A 21,819-nucleotide genomic window follows, 5' to 3' on the forward strand; every position below is an offset into this window, starting at 1 on the left:
CTAGGTACAAGCACGTGGGTATGTGTAGTAAAAATTCCTAATAAACTGATCAAGAGCTAATGCTGTAAAAACTAAATTAAATTAAAAATAAAATCACAAGAAGAGCTAAAGATTGAAGACACCGTGGAAAGACCAAACAGATCTAGATTTGGCTCACAGGATCACCATTAATTATGTGACTTGGGGAAAATGGTGGGAGATCATGATTAAACACTTTCATGGGACAGTTTATTTACAGTATAGGAGAAATAATGCAGGAAATAAGCCATGCAAAAGACAACTTCATCCCCAGAAAGGTTAAATAAATTCTGGTAGTGTATAGTAAGTAAAATAATGGATCTCAAGTACTTAAACCACAGAAGACATTTTTATTACTTTAATAGGGCTGGGTATGCTAAACAATAAAAATTTATTTTATCACAGTTCTGGACAATAGAAGTCTAAAGTCAAGGTGTCAGCAGACTTTATTCCTTCTGAGACCTCTCTCCTTGGCTTGCAGTTGGGTTTCCCTCTTGTGTCTCTTCACAGAGTCTTTCTTCTGCCTGGTTCATGCCCCTAGGGTCTCTGTTGTGTACTAGTTTTCTCTTATAAGGATACTAGTTAGATGGATTAGGGCCAACCCTAATGTTCTCATTTCAACTGAATCACCACTAGAAAGGCACTATCTCCAAATACAGTTACATTCTGAGACAGTAGGTGTTAGAGATTCAACAGGTAGATTTTCAGAGACAAAATTTAGCCTATAAAAGCATTTAGTAAATTTTAATTGTCTATGTTTTTTTTTTCCTATTTCCTACCTCCTCCTTTACCTAACTCACTGATCTCACATGGCCCCTGTATCTGTTCAGTTCTATTTGCTGCCCAGAAGTTATTTTCCTTAGCAAATGTGATAACCTAGAAGCTTGTTGATGGGAGTTAATTTATGTATTGGTATATACTGGTGCTTCTAAGCAACACATTTATATAAACAAGAAGTCAAGAGATTGGTATCCTCACAAGAGTGAATAGGGTAAAGATTTCTGGTACACAGCTCAACTAAAATTGAAGATGTTCTCAGAAGATTAGATGTTGATGCTCTTTAAATCTATCACATGGACAAATGAACGTTTGAACTATAACTATGTTTGGGCCTAAAATATCTGTGATTTTATGAGATTCTGCTTTTTTTCCCTTTTCTATATTCTAGAAAGTAAAATAATAAGTACCACTGTAATTGGACATTTTAAAGTTGTACCACTTTTTCCTGCCAGAGACAATGTTCATGCTTTATAACTTGTGTGTCCTTCTTTATTTCTAGTTTTCAAAATTTTCAAACATCTGTGTCTCTCTTTTCTAGTTAACTTTAGTGATGAAAAACCATATTTCCTCAATGTATGCTTAATTTCTCCTTAGTGAGAATTCTACCACAAAAAGAAATTCAGGGTATATTAATGTAGTATGTCTATTTGAGTCAGAAAGTCTTTAGGATTGTCCATTTATTGTGTCAAGAAACAAAATTCAACTGAGTAGTTTAAAGATCTAGTTGGCTTTATTCAGGATTCCTGATTTGGGTAGCATCCCGTCTAGCAAATAGAATCCCCAAGGACCTGTACAAAATGGAAGGATTTTATAGGCAGAAATGGGGTGGGACAAGAAGGGTTTTAGCAAAAGAACACAAAAGATTGTTTCAGCCCAGGTCACCTTCCATTAAGGGGAAGATGGGGGCTATGGGAGGGGTCTTAACATGTAGATTACTTCATAGTACTGAACAGGAAATTCCTGATTTTCATTGGTTTAAAATTCCAGTTCTGGGAGAGGCTAGAAGTGCAATTAGGTTAGGCTTTATTAAGTTCTGGAATTTAATATAAGTGACTTCATTTTGGGTCTGTTGTCTTTTTAATGCTTGTTAAACTATTATTAAGTCTCCATAATTGGTTCTGCTAACAGATCCTTTAGCCTTTGTACACCATCTCCCAGACATTTATAAAACACACTATCTGGAAGAAATCCAATAAAGTAGGGCCTGTATGTCAACTTGATCATTGTTCTTTAGAAATGCTTATGGAGGGGCGCCTGGGTGGCTCAGTTGGTTAAGCAGCTGACTTTGGCTCAGGTCATGATCTCGCGGTCTGTGGGTTCGAGCCCCGCGTCGGGCTCTGTGCTGACAGCTCAGAGCCTGGAGCCTGTTTCAGATTCTGTGTCTCCCTCTCACTGACCCTCCCCTGTTCATGCTCTGTCTCTCTCTGTCTCAAAAATAAATAAAAACGTTAAAAAAAAAATTAAAAAAAAAAAGAAATGCTTATGGAAAGTTAATGTATTTTTCTTCCTTTCTCTCATTTGAAAAATGAGTTACAATAATCTCGTATGAACAGTTTTAAATCTTGTTTCATGTTTTCAGTGCATTAGAGAACTTTTCATTTGAAATTTTACAAAGGAAAATGGTATTATACTTTCAGGTTTCTTATCAAGGATTAACAGATACTTTCAGGTTTCTTATCAAGGATTAAGAGAAATTTTAATAGGCAGCCTGGGTCTTTTCCAAAATTTTGAAATAGTAAGTGTGAAAGCTAAAATTTCTACCACGTGGTCAATTGCTCTTGTTTTGGTCCAATGTGTTGGTATTTACAGGGATGAAGAACCAGGAGGCCAGCTGGTTACAGATAAGTTCCACATTGACTGGGATTCAGTACTTGTTGACACAGATAATGTTATCACGGCACGATTTGATGGCAGAGGAAGTGGATTCCAGGGCCTGAAAATTCTGCAGGAGATTCATCGAAGGTTAGGTTCAGTGGAAGTAAAGGACCAAATAGCAGCTGTGAAGTAAGTGGGTCCGCATTTTCCTACTGTTTTTCCTTTAATGACAGAAGCTAGGTATATGATACATTACCTCTGAATCATGTACTTTAGTACAGCAATCTGTACTTTAGTGAATAGACAATTTTCTAAGTTAGTCATATAGACTTGCATTCATTTCTTCAAGTACTTTTCACTCATCACAGGTAATAAAACAATTATCGAACTTCCGCCCCCTTGGAATTAAAATTCACTTTAGATTTATAAAAATTGGAGCAACCTTAAACCACTCTAGTATTTATTTACAATAACCTACAAAGTCTATTATTTCCCAGTTAACTATAATTCTTGAACTTTCACAGACACCATTCCCCCACTGGCAGGAGTGACCTAGAAAACTAGTAGGTTCTTTAAACCAGTACACAGAAACTGGCTGGGATATTGTCAAAATGTAGATCTGTAGGCCTGAAATGGGGTCCCCAATTCGGCATTTGTATCTTCCTACCAGGTGATGCCCAAACAACTGGACCATCACTTAGAGTAGCAAGATAAAGCTCCAACCATTAAAGTATTTTTGGTTTGACTTCTGGGTTTTGTGTGTACATTTGCATGTGTGTGGGTGCCAAAAATGAATTCCCATGTGTGTTTAACTGAAGAAAATATAACGTTTTTTTTTTTCCTCACTGCAGATTTCTACTGAAACAGCCATACATTGATTCCAAAAGATTAAGCATTTTTGGAAAGGTAAATAGAAATGTTATGCATATGTATATAAGCACACAGATTTACATATGTGTATTATACATATAGGTATATACATGTGTTTGTATGTGTGCGTATATAATTTCCCCATTTTACTATAATCTCTCTGTACCATTCTTTAAAATGTAATATTATAATTAATACTATATACATTCAGTCATTTATTAATCTAGCAATTATCTGTAATCCAATTGGTGCTGGTGTTATAAGTAGAGCAGCAACTAAACAACAACAAAATCGGTTTTCATAAAGCATATCTTCTAGAAAGAAGAACTTGATAAACACATAAATGCAAAACATGGTTTCATATAGCATGAAGTCTTACAAGGAAACCAAAAAACAAAAAAAAGTGGACACAAGTTAACTCTAGAAAGGGCTAATGTTCTTAGATTAAGGGGTCAAGTAAAGCCCCTTGGATTAAGTGATATTTAGGCTGATACCTGAATAACAAAAGGGAGCCAATTGTACCAATCTCTTGAGGCAGGGTGTTCTCTATAGAAGGATCAAGTACCACAGCCTTAGGGATGACTTACATGGCTCAGAAACTGAAAGAGGACCAATATTCATAATTAGGTCTTTGTGGTGTTTTCTGCGTGATATTTACTTCTCCTTGCAGTAATTTTTACATCAGGTCCAATATCATTTTCACAGTGTGGATAGAGACTCCACATAGATACTTACTGAGCACCTAGTTTATGCATATCACTAGGCTAGACAGTATACAGGTACTAAAATGAAAGGAAGGAGGTCTAGTACTATTTTAGTTTGGAGACAAAGAAAATTATTGGTGTTCATGGATTTAAATATAAAACAAGTTTTACTATCCATAAGTGAACTCAGAGATACAGGACCAGAATAACCGACAGTTTTACTGGGCGTAATTTTTGTGGTATTCACTGACAAATAGGTATATGGAAAGCTATTTAACAAATGAATAAATTGTAAATCAGCCCAAACCACCACCACTCTCCCCTGACTTCAGATACCTGCAGTGTACCATGTCTTTGCTTTATTGTATTCTTGCTCTTCACAATATTCAGGAGATTGACAGGGATAATGCTTCTCTGACACAAGTACAAATAAATAAATGAAAACCTACCCCTATACCTTATTTAATATTGATTTTATTTTTGAGAGAGAGAGAGAGAGACAGAGCATGAGTGGGGGAGGGGCAGAGAGCGAGGGTGACACAGAATCTGAATCAGGATCCACACTCCATGCTGTCAGCACAGAGGTCAATGCGGGGCTGGAAAAGCAAGAACCCGTAAATTCATTACCTCAGCCAAAGTTGGGCGCTTAACGAACTGAGTCACCCAGGCGACCCCCCCCCATCATTACTAAGAAAGATATTAGCAAAATAATGGAAATGTCTAAGAAAGTGATCATTCCAAAGACATGGAAACTCTCAACAAATTAACAAGTGCACACAGTGAAGACTTATCACATGCGAGAGCATGGATGAACCTTGAGGACACTGTGCTCAGTGAAGTGAACCAGTCATAGAGTGACAAATACTGTGTGGTCCCACTTACATAAAATATCTAGAGTAGTCAATTTCATGAAGACAGAGAGTGGAATGGTGATTACCAAGGGCTAGGTGGAGGGGGAAAATAAAGTTTGTTGCTTAATAGGTAATGGGATCTCAGATTTGGAAAATGAAAAAGTTGTAGAGATTTGTTTCACAATACAGACACTAGACAAGACACAATACACTACACACTACTGAACTGTGCACCTAAAAGTGGCTAAGTTGGTAATACTATATTAGGTGTTTGTTACCACATACACAGCGCATAAAATTGACAACATTTTACTCTTTAATGGTTCTGAGATATGTAATAATTTACAAAGGACTTAGTTCTTATGTATTTCAAGGCTCTACTTACTATACACATACATAAGTATAAAAGATCAAATAAGCTACACACACATTCATTATTATGGAAATTTAGATTCAAAAGGTTGTAAAATGCCTTATAGAAAAAGTCGAACATAAATTGGATGTGAAAGTCATTCAGAAGTAGAGGACAAGGAGAAGGCTCTCATGTAAATGTTCAAAGAACATGAAAGAAAATAATTGACTATAATTAAGGCTCATATAAAGGAATGAAAAGTGACAAAACCAAAAGGAAGTCTTGGCACAGACCTTAGAAAGTCCTTCATATTAACTAGAAAGCTGAGTGCTGGTCTATAAACAGGAAGAAATAAAGCTCTAGGTCTCACATTTAGAAGTTCAAAATCCCATATTTATCATTTTATTAGGGGGCTGATGAACCTCAGGGTAATTGACAGTCTAAATATATGAAAGACTGACATAGGATATAAACAAAGAAATATAATTAGATTTTAAATGGAAAAAATGTTCCATTTCCAATTAACCAAATATGCCTGTGACTGAATTACAATTTAGAAGGTGGCTTTCTGAGCATACAAAGGAACATTCAAGACTCCTAAGTCTTGTAATTTTTTTTTTTCTTGGAATGTACTTGTTTTGTTTCCATATCAAATAAAACAATCCTAAACTCATAAAATTGGCTGGGGACTAATCATCCTGGTTTTCTGGAATTAGATTGTAAATGTATCTGGGGCTGTTTCTTTCTCTGTTGGAAAATTTTAATTAATATTTAAATTGATTTAATCAATACAAGACTATCAAGATTTTTCCATTTCTTCTGAAGTCAGTTTTAGTACTTTTAAAATAATTGTTTCCGTTTCATATATGTTTAAAGACTATTTTTAAAGCATAGTATATATTGTCTTACTATACGTTTAATCATTTCAATGTGGTGATAAGGTCTCATTTGACTCCCAGTTTGGTTTATTAGTGCCTTTCTGCCTTTGCTTGTCTTAGGTTGCATGCACACTCTCTCTTACTTGCTCTTTTCTCCCTGCTTGACTCCCTTCCATCCCCCATCCCACCTCCTTTTTTAATGAACCGTATTTTGGCTTAGCTGTTCTCATCTTTGTTTTCGATTTCCCTAATTTCTGCCCTTACCGTCATTATTTTCTTTCTTCTACTTTTTAAATCTATTTTGTCCTTAAATTATTGAGTTGAATGTCTAGCTTATTAACTTTCAGCAGTCTTCCTTTCATTTGAGTCATAAAATCCCTTTGCATTAGTCCCTCAGGTTTCTCTCACCAGTGCCAACAGGTGGCTATCCCCAGAACCTAACCTAACTTTACATAATGTGTCATAATTTTAATGTTCATTCTATCAAGAAATTATATCTAAATGTTAATGGTAAGAAAACTTCTAAAAAAAATTATCGCTTATATGTTAAAAAAAAAAAAGGAAAAGACTAACTATATGAATTGAAAATAGATGGCAAAATTCAAAACCTATAAACATGATACATAGAATGGATATTGCTATGATTACCAGGCTACATCAATGGGGAATAAAATTAATTAATTCCATAAACATTTATCAAGTGTGTACTATGTGCCTAGTATGTCTGAATGTGCTGGACATACAGCAGTCACAAAAACAAGCTTTCTTGGATTTCTAGTTCAGTGAGTAAAGATAAATAAAAGACAACTTACTTAGTACAATATATGAAATGTCAGTTAATGATAGGACAATTCAGAAAAATAAAGCAGAGAGGCAGATAGGTGGCCCAAGATAAAGATAAGGTAGCAATTTTCATTCACAAGACAGGAAAGATTTCACTAGGAAATCATGTTTGATCTAAGTCAGGGAAATTTGAGGACACAAGAAACACAGATATCTAGGAACGGAAAAAATATATATAAAGAAAGAAAAAGAAAAGTATAAACATAGGAATATGGAAACTTGTTAAAACTTTACTTAGGGAGGTAATTATTTAAAGCTATAAAATATTCTCCATTGGGATAGGTCTTGTTACTAACATGGAGTCACTTCTAAAAGGTTGAAGCTTTTAATATATAGAATATGAAGGAAACAATCAAGGCAGAATTGTAAGAATTGTGATAAAATTTGTGATCACATTAAACAAATTAAGATTTAATGCATAATAAAACTGCAATAAACTGTTACTCCTAACGTGCAGTGTTTTTATTTCAAATTAATTAATTGTGTACTATAAGTGATATGTGGTTTACAAAGAATCACGAATCTAAGGATAGGAAATATCATTTTTGTTGTTAATTTTTTTATTCTTTATTTTTGAGAGAGCAAGGAGCAAGCACAAGTGGGGGAGGGGCAGAGAGCGAGAGAGAGAGAGAGAGAGAGAGAGAGAGAGAAAGAGAGAGAGAGAGAGACACACACACACACACACACACACACACACAGAATCCCAAGCAGGCTCCAGGCTCTGAGCTATCAGCACAGAGCTTGATGCAGGGGTCAAACCCAAGAGTCCTGAGATCATGACCTGGGCTGAAGTCAGATGCTTAACTGACTGAGCCTTCGAGGCGCCCCAGGAAATATCTTTTTTTTTTAATTCTATCAGTATATCTTTTTGACTATTCATGAACTCTCTCAGGAATACTCAAAAAACTCAATGATTATCTTAAAACACAAGGCACATGAAAAGGTTAGCTCAGTAAAATGGTATTACAGACTCTACTTCCTGCTCCTCTAAGTCCATCTACCTATTAGATTCAGTTTCTTCCACTATGGGTATATCTTTTTTAAGATAAAAAAAATCTCAGGAAACATTTCTATACTTTAAATTCACCGGACAACAACTTATAAAAGATAGAATCTAATGCTAAAATGCTTTGCAATGGAAAGGACATAACAACGAATGGAAAAATACGATCACTGAGAAACCAATGAAATGACAGACAGCACAACTGAACAGAACAGCCTAAGTATTAACTACTTTTGATCTATAGCAAATAAAAAACACCCCCTATTTGAGTAAATCAATATGATGACCCACATTTTCTGGCATCTTCCTGATAGATAGTTGTTCTGATAATTAAAGTTATAATACTGTATCCAGCTAGAACTTATATCTGATTTCCACCCTCTTCCAGAATGTATTTTCTCAGAACCCTTTCATGATCTATTCTTGCATTCAGTGAATAAATATAAAATGGCAGAGAGGAAGGTGAGCAATTAAAATTTAATTTATTCTAACGCCTCCCAGTTTTTATTTTTCTTTTAAAAATAGAAGTTATTTTGTTGAAATAAATCAAATTAAAGCAGTATTTTGGGGTTAGGTTTTTGAATGCTACAGAGATAATTTTATTTAACAGCTTTCACTATCATTAAGTCTTAAAGAGTATTTAGCTTCATTAATCTCAAATTTTCAAGTAAAAAGTGGTAAAATGTAACTCTTTGGGCAGCAACAATGATTTACAGCCCTGGTTTCACTTTAGAATCACACGGAAAACCCTACAGCCCATTCTCCACAGATTGAACTGTTTTCGAGAACATTGCTATATATGTTTAAATCTCCACTGGTGTAGGGAATACTGATTGAAGCTAGGGAGATGTTTGGGCAGGGATATTCATTATATTATTATATTGTAAGAACTTGTTATTGAAAATGTGGAGCAACAGCCTAGGCATCCCCTGGAATCTACTGAATTAGAATAGGCATTTTAACAAGATCTCCAAGTGATTTGAATGAACTTTCGAATTGAAAGGCATTGTTCTGGAATCTGCCCCTTCTCTGGAAGACACCATTCTATTTAATTCCTGGAGAGAATCAGACTGAGATTTATGTGAAATGGGAGTAAAAAACAAACAAAAAGCATAATATCAATTTATTTATATTAGTAAATTGTGATGTATAGCCGTTCTGTGGATTGGAATATTCACCCATTCTCTCAAAGTAGTCAGGTTATATAAACAACCAAATTATTATCAATTGAAAGTCTGCTGTAATTCCATTGTGGAACTAGAACCAGAAAAGTTACCAACAGAGGTGTGCATCAACTGAGATACATTTTTCACTGTGGAAACAGTGTTGCCCCATGGGACATACTTGAAACCTCTTGGGTTGCAACATCTTGGTCTTACCTCCCTGATCAAGAACAAGGAACAATATGCTGGAAAAGGTCCCTTTAAGGACAGAACTTTTAGGGGTTTTCTACACTTTTGCTCTATAATAGTTACTTACTTGCTTTGCAGAACTCATCCCATCCCTGCATATTTCTGAAGGGGAGAATATGCCATCCCAGAAAATGCCTCTTTGGCATAAGGATTATTTTGAGCTGATTCTTTTAAAAAACAGCAGACACAGGAGAAGCTTTGGAAACAGAAGTTACTCTTTTGTAAGAGACATTTACATTTATAAAGGAAATCTCCATTTGTGTCTCCCTCCCTGAACCAGGATGAGAAGATTGACTCTAAATCATAAAGGAACCCTTATTAACAGAAGGCACTGACTGCAAATCGGACTTAAATCTGCCTAACCAACCTTATCCTTGTTTATAGTTCTTTTCCTGGTAACCTCCCATAACAGTTCCCTCCAACATCTATCTTTCTTTTTCTTTTTTAATGTTTATTTTAAAAGAGAGTGAGAAAATGTGTATGAGTGTGGGGGGGGGGAGATGAGAGAGAGAGAGAGAGAGAGAGAGAGAGAGAGAGAGAGAGAGAGAGAGAAGGGAGGGAGGGAGGGAGAGAGAGGGAGAGGGAGAGAAACAAAGAGAGAATGCCAGGCAAGCTCGGTGCTGTCAGTCCAGAGCCTGATGTGGGGCTCAATCTCAGGAACTGAACCATGAGATCATGACCTGAGCCAAAATCAAAAGTCCAGTGCTTAACTGACTGAGCCACCCAGGCACCCCACGCTCAACATCTTTCTTTTATCTTTGGCTAATGATGGTATTTAAGGTGGTGGCTTGGACCATTTTTAAGGAGTTATACAGTTTCACTGGGTATCTCCCATGTGTACATGAGGTATGCATGTTAATAAACATTTTTTCTCTTTTTTTCCTTTTTTTTTTTTTTTGAGAGAAAGAGAGAGGGAAAGAGGGCACACAAGAGGCAGAAGAAGAGAGAGAGAGAATCCCAAGCAATATGCCCAGTTCAATTCCACGACTGTGAGATCATGACCTGAGCCGAAATCAAAAGTTGGACATTCAACTGAGCCACACAGGCACCCCCCCCATTGTTTTTTCTCTTGATAATCTTTTATTACAAGGCATCAGCAATGAATTCAGAGGATTGAGGGAAATTGTTCTTCCTTTCCACTTCTTTCTTTATATGTGTTAACACTCTTAAGCCTACTACTTCTGAATTTTGCTGACCTAAGGATATTTTTATATCTTACAAAAACAATGAGTAAAGGCACTCTGTGATGGCTTATGTCTATAAAGGATAATTTTACATCCCTTAGTTCCCAATTGTTGGAGAAGCTTTGCTCAAGCTTCTGGGTACTAGCCAACTAATCTAGGACAAAACGGACATGTGCAAAGGATGAAAAATCATTTTCCCTCTACCCTTCTGAACTCTTGTCTGATACCCCTGTAATAAAAGATCCACAAGAGAAAAACAACAGAAGTTTATTGACATGTACACCTCACGCGTGTATACATGGGACATACCCAGGTAAAGTGAGTAACTCTCTCAGGTGAGTTTAGAATTCAGGCTTACATACAATCTTACTAGAGAAAGGGGAGTGGGATATAGGCCTTTTAGGAGACTGATTATTAGCAAAGATGAATGGGCCCTTAGAAGAACAGATAGGAAATGTGATACTTTGTGACAATCTCTCCAGGTGTGTTGTGGACTTCTAGTGACGAGTCAATCTTCCTTAGTTGATGACACTCCCAGGAAGGGGATCTATGACAATTGAGTTCTTTCTGGAGGATCTGTCTTTAGGCAGATAGCGGGAGTTCAGAGAAAGGCTTTCCCTGTCATTTCTTATTCTCCAAGTGCCTGCAGCTCAAAATAATCAATAGGCAAAGTGGTATATTTTGGGGTGGCATATTCTGCTACTCTTTGTTCTCTCAGATACTTCGGTAATCTCTGACTGCATTTAGGACTTTGATGTCAATTATTTAAAAATCATCCCAATTTTTAAATAATAGTCCAAATAAGCATGAGATTCTGTATTTCGCATCTCAAGAATTTAGTGAAGATAGATTACTATTGCATAGGACAACACTAATATCATCTGGTAATCTTTAAAGTAGACCTCATCATGAACGAATTACATCAGAATTTCTGAGGCTAAGGCCTGGGTATTCATTGTTTTTGTATCTCCCAGGATACTCTGATATCTAGCAAGATGAAGAACACTGCTCAGAGTACAGCTAAAAATTAATTTATAAAATGAATATATAACTCAGTAGGTCATTCCCTTAGCCCAAATCTATTAAATTGTTAAAATCTCTTCTGGAATTTTCCTGGACAAATCATGGACTACAAAAGAAAACTGGACATCTTGATTTTTTTTTTTTTAAGAATTTAAATTAGTTCAGGGTGCCTGAGTGGCTCAGTCGGTTAAGCGGCCAACCTCGGCTCAGGTCATGATCTCGCGGTCCGTAAATTCGAGCCCTGCGTCGGGTTCTGTGCTGACAGCTCAGAGCCTGGAGCCTGTTTCAGATTCTGTGTCTCCCTCTCTCTGACCCTCCCCTGTTCATGCTCTGTCTCTCTCTGCCTCAAAAATAAATAAACGTTAAAAAAAATTTTTAATAAAAAAATAAAAAAAGAATTTAAATTAGTTCAAAAGCTTTGCAGGAGGACATTTAAAAATTAAATTTGAAAAATAATCCAACTCATGTAACTAGTAATATTATTTATCAATCTCATTTCATTCAAATAGTGAATTGTGTGGGACTGAAAGCAGAATCTGTATTTGTGAAAATAGATTATAAATATTTAATTCTTATTTCCTATTTCTACATAACCATCATTTTTAAATATTTCACTAAATATACATATGTAATTTGCTGAAAATGATGTGTGAGTTAATAAGGGCTATATTTCCCTAGCTTTGAATGATTTGGAGTTGTTCCCAAATATACTACATGAGATGAGAGAGCAAACATTGGACACTGGTGATATATAATTAATTTTATATTTTCCCTAAAGTTATTAAAATAGCTTGTTAAAAATTTAAATTATTTTCCAATTTTTCAGCTGGACAAAGTGTATCTTAGTGTATTCTTTCCTCAAGTCTGAGACATCAGAAGACATTCTGTTATGCATATTACCAAATAGTGATCAAAAGCTAAAATTATCTCCAGGGATAATTGATGTGCATACACACACACACACACACACACACCACATGCATTATTATTATTATTATTATTGTTATTTTTTAATTTTGCCAGGGGTATGGTGGCTATATTGCATCAATGATCTTAAAATCAGATGAAAAGCTTTTTAAATGTGGATCAGTGATTGCACCCATCACAGACTTGAAGTTGTATGGTGAGTACTTCCTACAAATTGACCTAATTTATTGATTTGTAAAAAAAAAAAAAAAAAAGAAAAAAGAAAAGAAAATCCCAATGCAGAAGAGCTCAGTTGACCTCACTTATTGTGTGCTATCAGAGATGTTTTCAGCTGTTTATCACCTCACTGATTCAATCAATTTTACTGGAGCATGTGAAATGTAGAAATCAAATAATGAAATAAGCTAGTCAAATGATTTTTAAATTCTAAAATTTCTGTTTTCTTGGGTCACAGCCTCAGCATTCTCTGAAAGATATCTTGGTATGCCATCTAGGGAAGAAAGCACATACCAGGTAACAAAATTTAAAATAATCTAGAAAGAGTATACTTGTTCTAAAAATTCAGTCAAATTACAAATATAAGTAGATCTATATAGAGATATTTGTGCTTTCCTTATAGGCATCCAGTGTCCTCCATAATATTCATGGCTTAAAAGAAGAAAATATATTAATAATTCACGGGACTGCTGACAGTAAGTATCGTATTTGCTGCTACTGCTTGATGGGGTCTGACCTTGAACAAAGGGGTACATCTATGAACTTACTTACAAAGGACCCTGTAAACTTTCTGAAGGTGATAGCAGAGGATAGCGGCACAAAGAAGTCAATTTGTGATAGGGAGTAGGAAGAAGGAAGTCAAGACCAAGAGGAAAGGAAGTTGTGAGTCTCAATGACAACACCATCCAATAAAACTTTCTGGGATGATGGGAATGTTCTGTACTTGTGCTGTGGAACACTACAGCCACCAGCCACATATGGCTCTTGAACACTTGAAATGTTTTTAATATGATCAGGAACTGAATTTTAAATTGTTTAATATTAATTAATTAAAACTTTAATAACCACATATGGCTGGTGACTGCCATTGTGGCATTACTCAGCACACTTCAAATGGAAACTAGCCGAGAAAACAACAGGATAGCAAAAAGATGCCAGCACTGAGATAAAATTCTGATGAGATCACTCATTTAAAGTTAACACAAAAAACTTTCTAAAGAGCCCTTTTATATCACTTCTCCTTTTTTCATCACTTTAAACACTGGATATGGATGTGATTGATATTACTAGTAATAAATATAATTTTATATTCTCTTTGAAGTGTTTAGGGTTCAAAGAATTTATATATATATTTATTATTTTATGTGATACTTTACAACAGAATGCTGAGTATTTATAGCTCCATTCACAGATGAGAAAAATCAATTTCAAGGAGGAAACTGATTTAACAAAGGCTGTGTGGCTCATGAGCAGAGTCAAAGCCTTGAATCAGTATTTCCTAACACCTGAACTTGATTTTGTTGGTCTACCCTGCCCCGACTCTGTAGTTTTACCCTAATTTACAGACAATATCACTAAAAAGGTCTTATAGCAAAGACTATATAAGCTGTTTACCTTAACTTAAAGTATGCCAGGACATGATTAGAGTGTAGATCAATACTGATGTATGTATGTGTGTGTGTGTGTGTGTGTGTGTGTGTGTGTGTGTGTGTATGCATATATATATACACACACACACACACACGTGTTTATATAGATACACACATGTATATGTATATAAATACACACAGTCTACAGCATATAACGTATGTGTATATAGTGTGTATATATAGTGTATACTTCAAATACACACACCACGTATAATGTATTATTCACTACATAAATTTACACAGTGTGTGTATATTTGAATAAACAGGTAAATGGACGAGAAGAAACAAATCACCCTTAGGTATAATTCCAAATAATTTATGTAGGTACACTCCCTCAAGGAAGCAAAGCTTAACTCTCCTCCCTTACCCCTTAAGAATGGGTTGTACTTAGTGATTTGCTTCTAAAGAGTACTGTACGGAAAAGGGGGAAAAGAGTGACTTTACAATAGAGAAACTCAATAAATAACATCTCAGCCAGGTGATCAAGGTTAACATCTCAGCCAGGTGATCAAGTAATGTTGATGGTATGCACCTTTGACATCACTTCATGAGAAAGGCATTCTCTATGGTCTTGTCCCAAAAACCCATTACCTTAGTCTACCCAGGAGAAAAACATTAGACAAACCCAAATGAGGTATATTCTGCCAAACATTTGACCTGTACTCCTCAGAATTGTCAAGGTCATCAAAAACAAGTCTGACGATTTCTCATAGATCAGAAGAGGTTAAAGGAGTCATGATATATCTAAATGTTCCTTAATTGTAACAAATGGGCCATAATAATGTGAGATGTTAACAATAGGGGGATTTGGGTAAGGGACATACATGGACTCTCTGTATGGTCTTTTCAACTTTTCTGAAAATCTCCAAAAATTATAAAATTTTAAAAAATACTTAGATGACCTCATACCTGTGTTGGGTTAAATATAGGAAAAAGAGGATAAACGTTTTGAGACATTAGAATCTTGTTCTAAGGTATTAAGATCTTACATGTATATTAATAGTGGCAACAAAAAATAGAAATCAAGTGTTGAGTATATGTCAGAAAATATGCCAAAAGCTTTTAAGATTACACTATCCTTTTTTCACAAAAACGTTGCATAACAGGTATTATTACTCTTAACTGATTGGGGAAGTAAATATAATGGAATGTATCTAACCTGCCAAATATCACACAACTACTAATTCATAGAAAGGGGGTTTGAATCTGTCATGAAGGCTCCTTTTCATTGTGCTCTGAAGCATCAGTTGTGAGAATAAGTTCTCTTGGGTGTTAAATTATTTTACATCTGGTCATTACCCTAGAATGTATTAGTGTTATCCAAATGTCTCTGTCAATGTGTTGCAGCTATTAAAGTCATGTTCTTCCTGTCTGACTCAGTCATGGATCTGGGTTTTCACCCCACTGATAAAATGCTAGCAGAGGTTCAGCACTGGCCACTTCAGAGGAAAAGCACCTGTGCATGCATGCGCGCGCACACACACACACACACACACACACACACACACACACACTCTTATACACCCACCACATACATACACCTCATAAGGGCCTGGTGGATTATAGGTGCTCAATGGCATTGTAATAGTACTATTATTAATATTACCCCCCAAAACTATCAACAAATTAGTTCACAAAGACAATCAGACCCTTAATACTCCTGTTTTAGGATGGGGGCTAGTGATAAATTCCAACAGGATTCACACCAGAAACTAAACAAAAAAAATCTAACTGTAAGATATATTTGTACATTTATCTTCTCAGGTGAATCCATACAGTGAAATGACAGAGTCCTTTTCAAACTTTTTTTTCGATAATAAACAACTGAGCTCTGTTAGGGATCGTTTTACCTTAATCATTGTGTCCCCCCCCCCCCCCATCAGCATTTCTCATAACTGTTACCTTTACAGGGCGATTTTCAAACTTACTTAGAAGTAACATGATGGGGCGCCTGGGTGGCTCAGTCGGTTGAGCGACCGACTTCGGCTCGGGTCATGATCTCACCGTTCATGAGTTTGAGCCCCTCATCAGGCTCTGTGCTGACAGCTTGGAGCCTGGAGCCTGCTTGGGATTATGTGTCTCCTTCTCTCTCTGCCCCTCCCCCACTCACACTTTGTCTCTCTCTCTCCTTCAAAAGTAAATAAACATTAAAAAAATTAAAAAAAAAAAGTAGTAACATGGTCTTAACAGAAGACCATGGGGGAGGGGAAGGAAAAAAAAAGTTAGGGAGGGAGCCAAACCATAAGAGACTCTTAAAAACTGAGGGTTGATGGGGGAGGGGAGGGTGGGTCATGGGTATTGAGGAGGGCACCTGTTGGGATGAGCACTGGGTGTTGTATGGAAACCAATTTGACAATAAATTTAATATTAAAAAAAAAAGAAGTAACATGGTAATACTCTAAGTACAAAAGGAAGAAGTTGAAAAAGATCTTGGGTAGATTTTAAAAAGATTTAAATGATCTTTTGGAATCTTTTATTGTCTGCTATGTAGTAGGATTAAGCAGCATCATAGAATTAGAGCAATGAAGAATATTAAACTATTTAAGTCCAACCTAGTTTGATAAAGACACTTAAAGGTTAGCTTAAAAGTTATTTAAAGAAATTTAAAGATGCACAAAGTATAGGAATAAATAGCCAGGCAGCATCTGAGCAAAGTGCTGTACAAAGAGGTTTGAGTGATCCATCTGTCTTCAGAGCTAGTTAGGGCAATTTACACAGCCCCAATCTACTGTGCCGTGTATTTCAGAGTTTTGGACCTCAGGTTCAGGCAGAGAGGGAAGACAGAAGGAAACAGGAGAAACCTGTATGATCCCCATTAAATACTGAGTCCTTCAATAATGAGATGTAGAGGCTAATTTCTTAACATGGAATAATTTTTTCCAATTTAAAATAAAAAAAAATGTCAGTATCTGACAGAGACTGGGCCCCAGTAATCCTCAGAGAGGAACGGAAAGATGGTTTGCTATATTATCATACAGATAGATATTCAGTGTGTTAAATAGTTGTAATGATATAACATATTTGAACAATTAGAAATAAACAAATGATAAAGTAAATTTAAATACCATCCTTTACAATAAGTACAGCCTCAGTAGTAGCTCCTGTGTCAGTCTATTTTTTTGTAATGTTTAGTATTTTTTTTTCATAAACCTCAAAGTTTTATCAGCATCGTATCTTACTGGCTTTTGAGTTGATGTGCAATGTATGTGAGGTAACATAATCTCTTTAAAAAATGATTTAAAACGTTCTGATCCTAACAAATGTATTTGCATTGAATAATATAATTTAATTTCTTCCAGCAAAAGTCCATTTCCAGCATTCAGCAGAATTGATCAAACATCTAATAAAAGCTGGAGTGAATTATACTATGCAGGTAAGCCACTTTTTCACAAGACTGTTTTCCTACCTTGGTTTTTAGTTATGGGATACAGAACACAGCTTCTGTACTACTCTGTCTCCCGTGCTATTATTTTTAACTGTGATTTTTACGTATCAAAGATTGTGGGCTGTTTTCCCGTTACCATGCTGAGAAGGTAGATCAGCTCATGCTTGATAACTAAATTGAATAAACTTCCAAAAGCATCTTTTTCCTCTCAGACTTTTATCTCTATCATGAATAACGAATTGTCTTAAAGGCTTAATGTTCTATTTCCCTTCTAGTCCCTTTATCATCCTTTATTACGTGCGCAACCACATATAGTAAATGGTATCCAAGACTTACTTTATAGCGATCACTAGGCTAGATGGATCAATACGACAGATCTTACACCTTTAAGGAACTTTCCGTCTGAGGGAGGAGTCACAGAAGGGGGAAAAGAAGTGATTTTCATTTTTCAGCATTTTAAAGAACCAAAAGTAGTTCAACATTTCTACAACGCACGTACCAGGGTTAGGATGATGACCCATGGAGATATAGAGATAGATGGTAGGTCATGCCACAATACAAAGGAGTAGGAGGCTTTTGTCACAGAAGTGAGGCACCATCTAAAAAAGTTATACTTAGATACTTGCTTCAGCAGCACATATACTGAAACTGGAACAATACAGAGAAGATTGGTAGGGCCCCTGCACAAAGATGGCATGCAAATTCATGAAGCGTTCTATATTTTTTGTATGAAACTGGTGAATTACTGTGCTGTGCATCTGAAACCAACATAATACTGTAAGTCAACTGGAATTAAAATAAAAACTTGAAAATATTAAAAAAGTAAAAAATAAGTGATGTCATGTTAATAGTAAAAGTAATAAAAAGTTTAAAAAATAAAAAAAAAACTGTACACCCAGGAATTGACAAATATTTGTATTTGTAATTTTAGAAAAATTACTAATGTCTTTTATATTGGAGGGGTCATTGTCAAAATAAAATTTGTACCGGACAAGATTAAACAGACAAGGAAGACTTTATTTAAGACTATTGCAAAAGAGGAGAGAAATTAAATCTTTTGAAATAGAGGGCTGGAGAGTATTTAATAACTGAGGTGGAGGGAATCATAGGTCATCTGTGTGTGGTAATTCACCTTACCAAAAGGAAAAGTAAACTTTGTTTATGACAAAAGGTAGTTTTACAACTTGGAGGAGGGTTTATCCCCTTCAATATTTACATTTAGGAGAAATGGCTTTTAGGTCCTTGAGAAGGACATTTCCTAAATTGTAAAAGTGGCACTACTGAAGAAGATTTACATACAAAGGGACAGAGAATTTACAAAATTGCGAGTTTTCTAGAGTGAATGCTCTTAAGAAAAGAAAGGTCAGGGCCCTATAGTTGGGAAGAAACTTTAAAATTTAGTCAAGCTGAGGGGAATGTTAGTGTTGTCTTAGCCAACACGAACACAGACAGCTCTACTTTTTTTGACCAATGAATTTTAATTTAAATACATAGAAAATTGTATTTTATCTCAATTATTACCATGGGATTATAATTACAAAAAGAAAAGCTGGGCACAAAGAACTCAAGGGTTAAATTAGGTTAGATTTTGGTCAGATATTACTTTCCAAAGTTCCCTTGCCATTGGGCTAAAGGAATGAACTCTGAGGGACAGTATCTATTTGGTAACTTTAAATCTCTTCCTCCCTCAATATCTTAGATCTACCCAGATGAAGGTCATAACATATCTGAGAAGAGCAAGTATCATCTCTACAGCACAATCCTCAGATTCTTCAGTGATTGTTTAAAGGAAGAAATACCCATGTTACCACAGGAACCAGAAGAAGATGAATAACGGACCCTATTTATATAGAACTGAAGGGGATATTGAGGCTCAATGGAACCTAACCAAGAGACTGTAATATTGTACATGCTCCAGAATTCCAAGGGCAGCTTAAGGAGGTGACACTGGAACAGCACACTCAGAGACAATGAACTAGAATTTGAAACCAGATGTCCAAGTCTACTGTGTTGCTAAGGGTGCAGAACCTGTTTCTTTGTGTAAGGAAGGTCTAAGGGTTGGTTTCCTGGGAGAAATTAGTTTTGCATTAAAGTAGGAGTAGTGCATGTTTTCTTCTGTTATCCCCCTCTTTGTTCTGTAACTAGTTGCTCATTTTAATTTCAGTGGCCACCATCATCTTTGCATAGGATGCACACTTACTTATCAGTACCACACCCCTGATCTTTGATGGCTGAGCTGCAATCTAACACCTTACTGTATCTTTACAAGTGCAATTCCTTCATTGTCTATTATTATGCTTACGAAAATATTCAGTTAATAAAAAACAGAGTATTTTATGTAATTTGTTTATAAAAAGACATTATTAAATGGGTCAAGGGTCATGTAGAAATACGGATTTCAGCACCTTCCAAAGTTCAGCCAGTTATCAGTAGATACAGTATCTTTAAAACAACACACGAGTGTATGTCTCACAATATATAGACACACGTGTGCATATACAGTCAATAAATCTATCTTTACATGTTATTCATGCTACAAAGGATAAACTTCTGATGAATTAGAAGAGATGCTCTTTTACAGGCTGTAATGGATGCTTTGTTTAATGAGCCAAATATGATGAAACATTTTTTCCAATTCAGACTCTAGCTGTTGCTTTCCTATAAATGTTTGGGTTGTGTTTGGTATCGTTTTTAGTGGTTACTAGTTTTCTAGTTGCAATTTAATTTTTTGAATATGATACCTTGTCACATGTAAATTAGATACTTAAATATTAAATTATAGTTTCTGATAAAGAAATTTTGTTAACAATGCAATGCCACTGAGTGCTATTTTGCTCTTTTGGTGGAGAAGGCTTTTTTTAAAACACTTGGTCCTTTTACTTCTCTCTCTCAATGCAGAATCAATTCTCATTTTCATTGTAAAAGCAAAGAGCTGGATTATTTCATTCGCCAGTTCCTATTAGTATTCTGTGCCTGCCCACTTCATCTGTTACTGTTTAATTTAAATCCTTCTGGTGAGAATTAGAAATGAAATATTTTATATTCATTGGCCAAAAAGTTCACAAACAGCAGTGTTTGCTATTTGAGTTGAAGGCACAAATGCATTAATTCCTGTGCTGTATTGACTTGCAGTAGTAAGTAACTGAGAGTGTAAAATAAACTTGACTGTCTGAAGTCAAATTTAAGTCATGAGAATATTAAATTTGGTGACTAAAATCACTTTGGTGACTTAAGGGATCTTCTCAGATGTCTGAAAGTCTGTAATCAAGCTTACAAGTTCAGATAATTCTAGGCAGCATGCTATGTTTTTGTGGTTTCTCTCAAATTCCTCAGGACAGGCTGGATATCATGACATTAGAACACCAGGAGGAAACTTAAAGATGTCACAGAACTGCTCAGTAACCCTCCTGTTTGTTTAAAGGATCAACTCCAAAATCTGGGTATTTGGAAACGTAGAGATTGTTTTTTAGATATTCGACTTTTCTTCTGGATGCTATGGTATTGTGTCTTCACTGCTCCGCTGAATTCAGTTTAAAATGGGAAAGGCTCACTTTTCTGAGAGACCCATTTCAGGTCTTTTTCAAGAATAGTAAACACATTTTTTAAAAAAAAATAAGTTTTAATGTTTAAAAGGAAAGTTTTGCCTATTTTATTAAGATGGAAATTTCTTTTTAGGCTGATTTGAAGTCCAGCTGAAGCTTTTTAATCAATATTTTAAATTTCAACCACTAGAGTTTTTTATGATGCAAATAATTATGTTGTCTGAAAGATGTGGTTTTATTGAATGTCTATTTGAGCAACATTTTAAAAGTATTTACCTTTTACTGTTCATCATTTCTCCTGTTTTATTACTATTATCAATGTTTATCTATTTTTCAATTAATTTAATACAGTTTCTAATGTGAAAGACATTTGTCTGGAACCCACTTTCACCTTAAAGGCTAAATGGACCTCCAGTGAAAACATACTGCTTAATAGGAAGGTGGACATTTTTCATCTCCCGTGATTCTTTGAGTTTTAATCACTGGGCTGCTTTAGAAAAGGGAGTGCTCACCGACATAGACACCAGTTATTAGAAGAATCATGTGACTGAATGTTCTCCTTAATACATTTGCCCTTGGTTACAAT

General features: G+C 35.5%; 1 protein-coding gene, 1 long non-coding RNA gene and 1 other non-coding gene across 5 annotated transcripts in view; 2 read left to right on the forward strand and 1 right to left on the reverse strand.

Moving 5' to 3' along the window:
- The window catches only part of DPP10 (dipeptidyl peptidase like 10), a 650,645-nt gene extending 629,721 nt beyond the window's left edge, over positions 1 to 20,924 (forward strand). For both annotated transcript variants that reach the window (XM_058715478.1, XM_058715477.1), the window contains exons 20-26: positions 2,608 to 2,802; positions 3,465 to 3,519; positions 12,757 to 12,856; positions 13,115 to 13,173; positions 13,280 to 13,352; positions 17,606 to 17,679; positions 19,391 to 20,924. In XM_058715478.1, coding sequence (XP_058571461.1) covers positions 2,608 to 2,802; positions 3,465 to 3,519; positions 12,757 to 12,856; positions 13,115 to 13,173; positions 13,280 to 13,352; positions 17,606 to 17,679; positions 19,391 to 19,525 — 691 coding nt within the window. In that variant the 3' untranslated portion in view covers positions 19,526 to 20,924. The remainder of the gene's footprint in view (positions 1 to 2,607; positions 2,803 to 3,464; positions 3,520 to 12,756; positions 12,857 to 13,114; positions 13,174 to 13,279; positions 13,353 to 17,605; positions 17,680 to 19,390) is intronic.
- Positions 1 to 21,819, reverse strand: part of LOC131503800 (uncharacterized) — a 129,543-nt gene that overhangs the window by 36,315 nt on the left and 71,409 nt on the right. The window lies entirely within an intron of this gene.
- Positions 18,314 to 18,416, forward strand: LOC131505787 (U6 spliceosomal RNA). Its single transcript, XR_009258561.1, has one exon. It is a non-coding gene; the product is annotated as a U6 spliceosomal RNA (small nuclear RNA).

The sequence above is a fragment of the Neofelis nebulosa genome, chromosome 2 (genome assembly GCF_028018385.1).
Source record: "Neofelis nebulosa isolate mNeoNeb1 chromosome 2, mNeoNeb1.pri, whole genome shotgun sequence".
Classification (NCBI taxonomy): domain Eukaryota; kingdom Metazoa; phylum Chordata; class Mammalia; order Carnivora; family Felidae; genus Neofelis; species Neofelis nebulosa.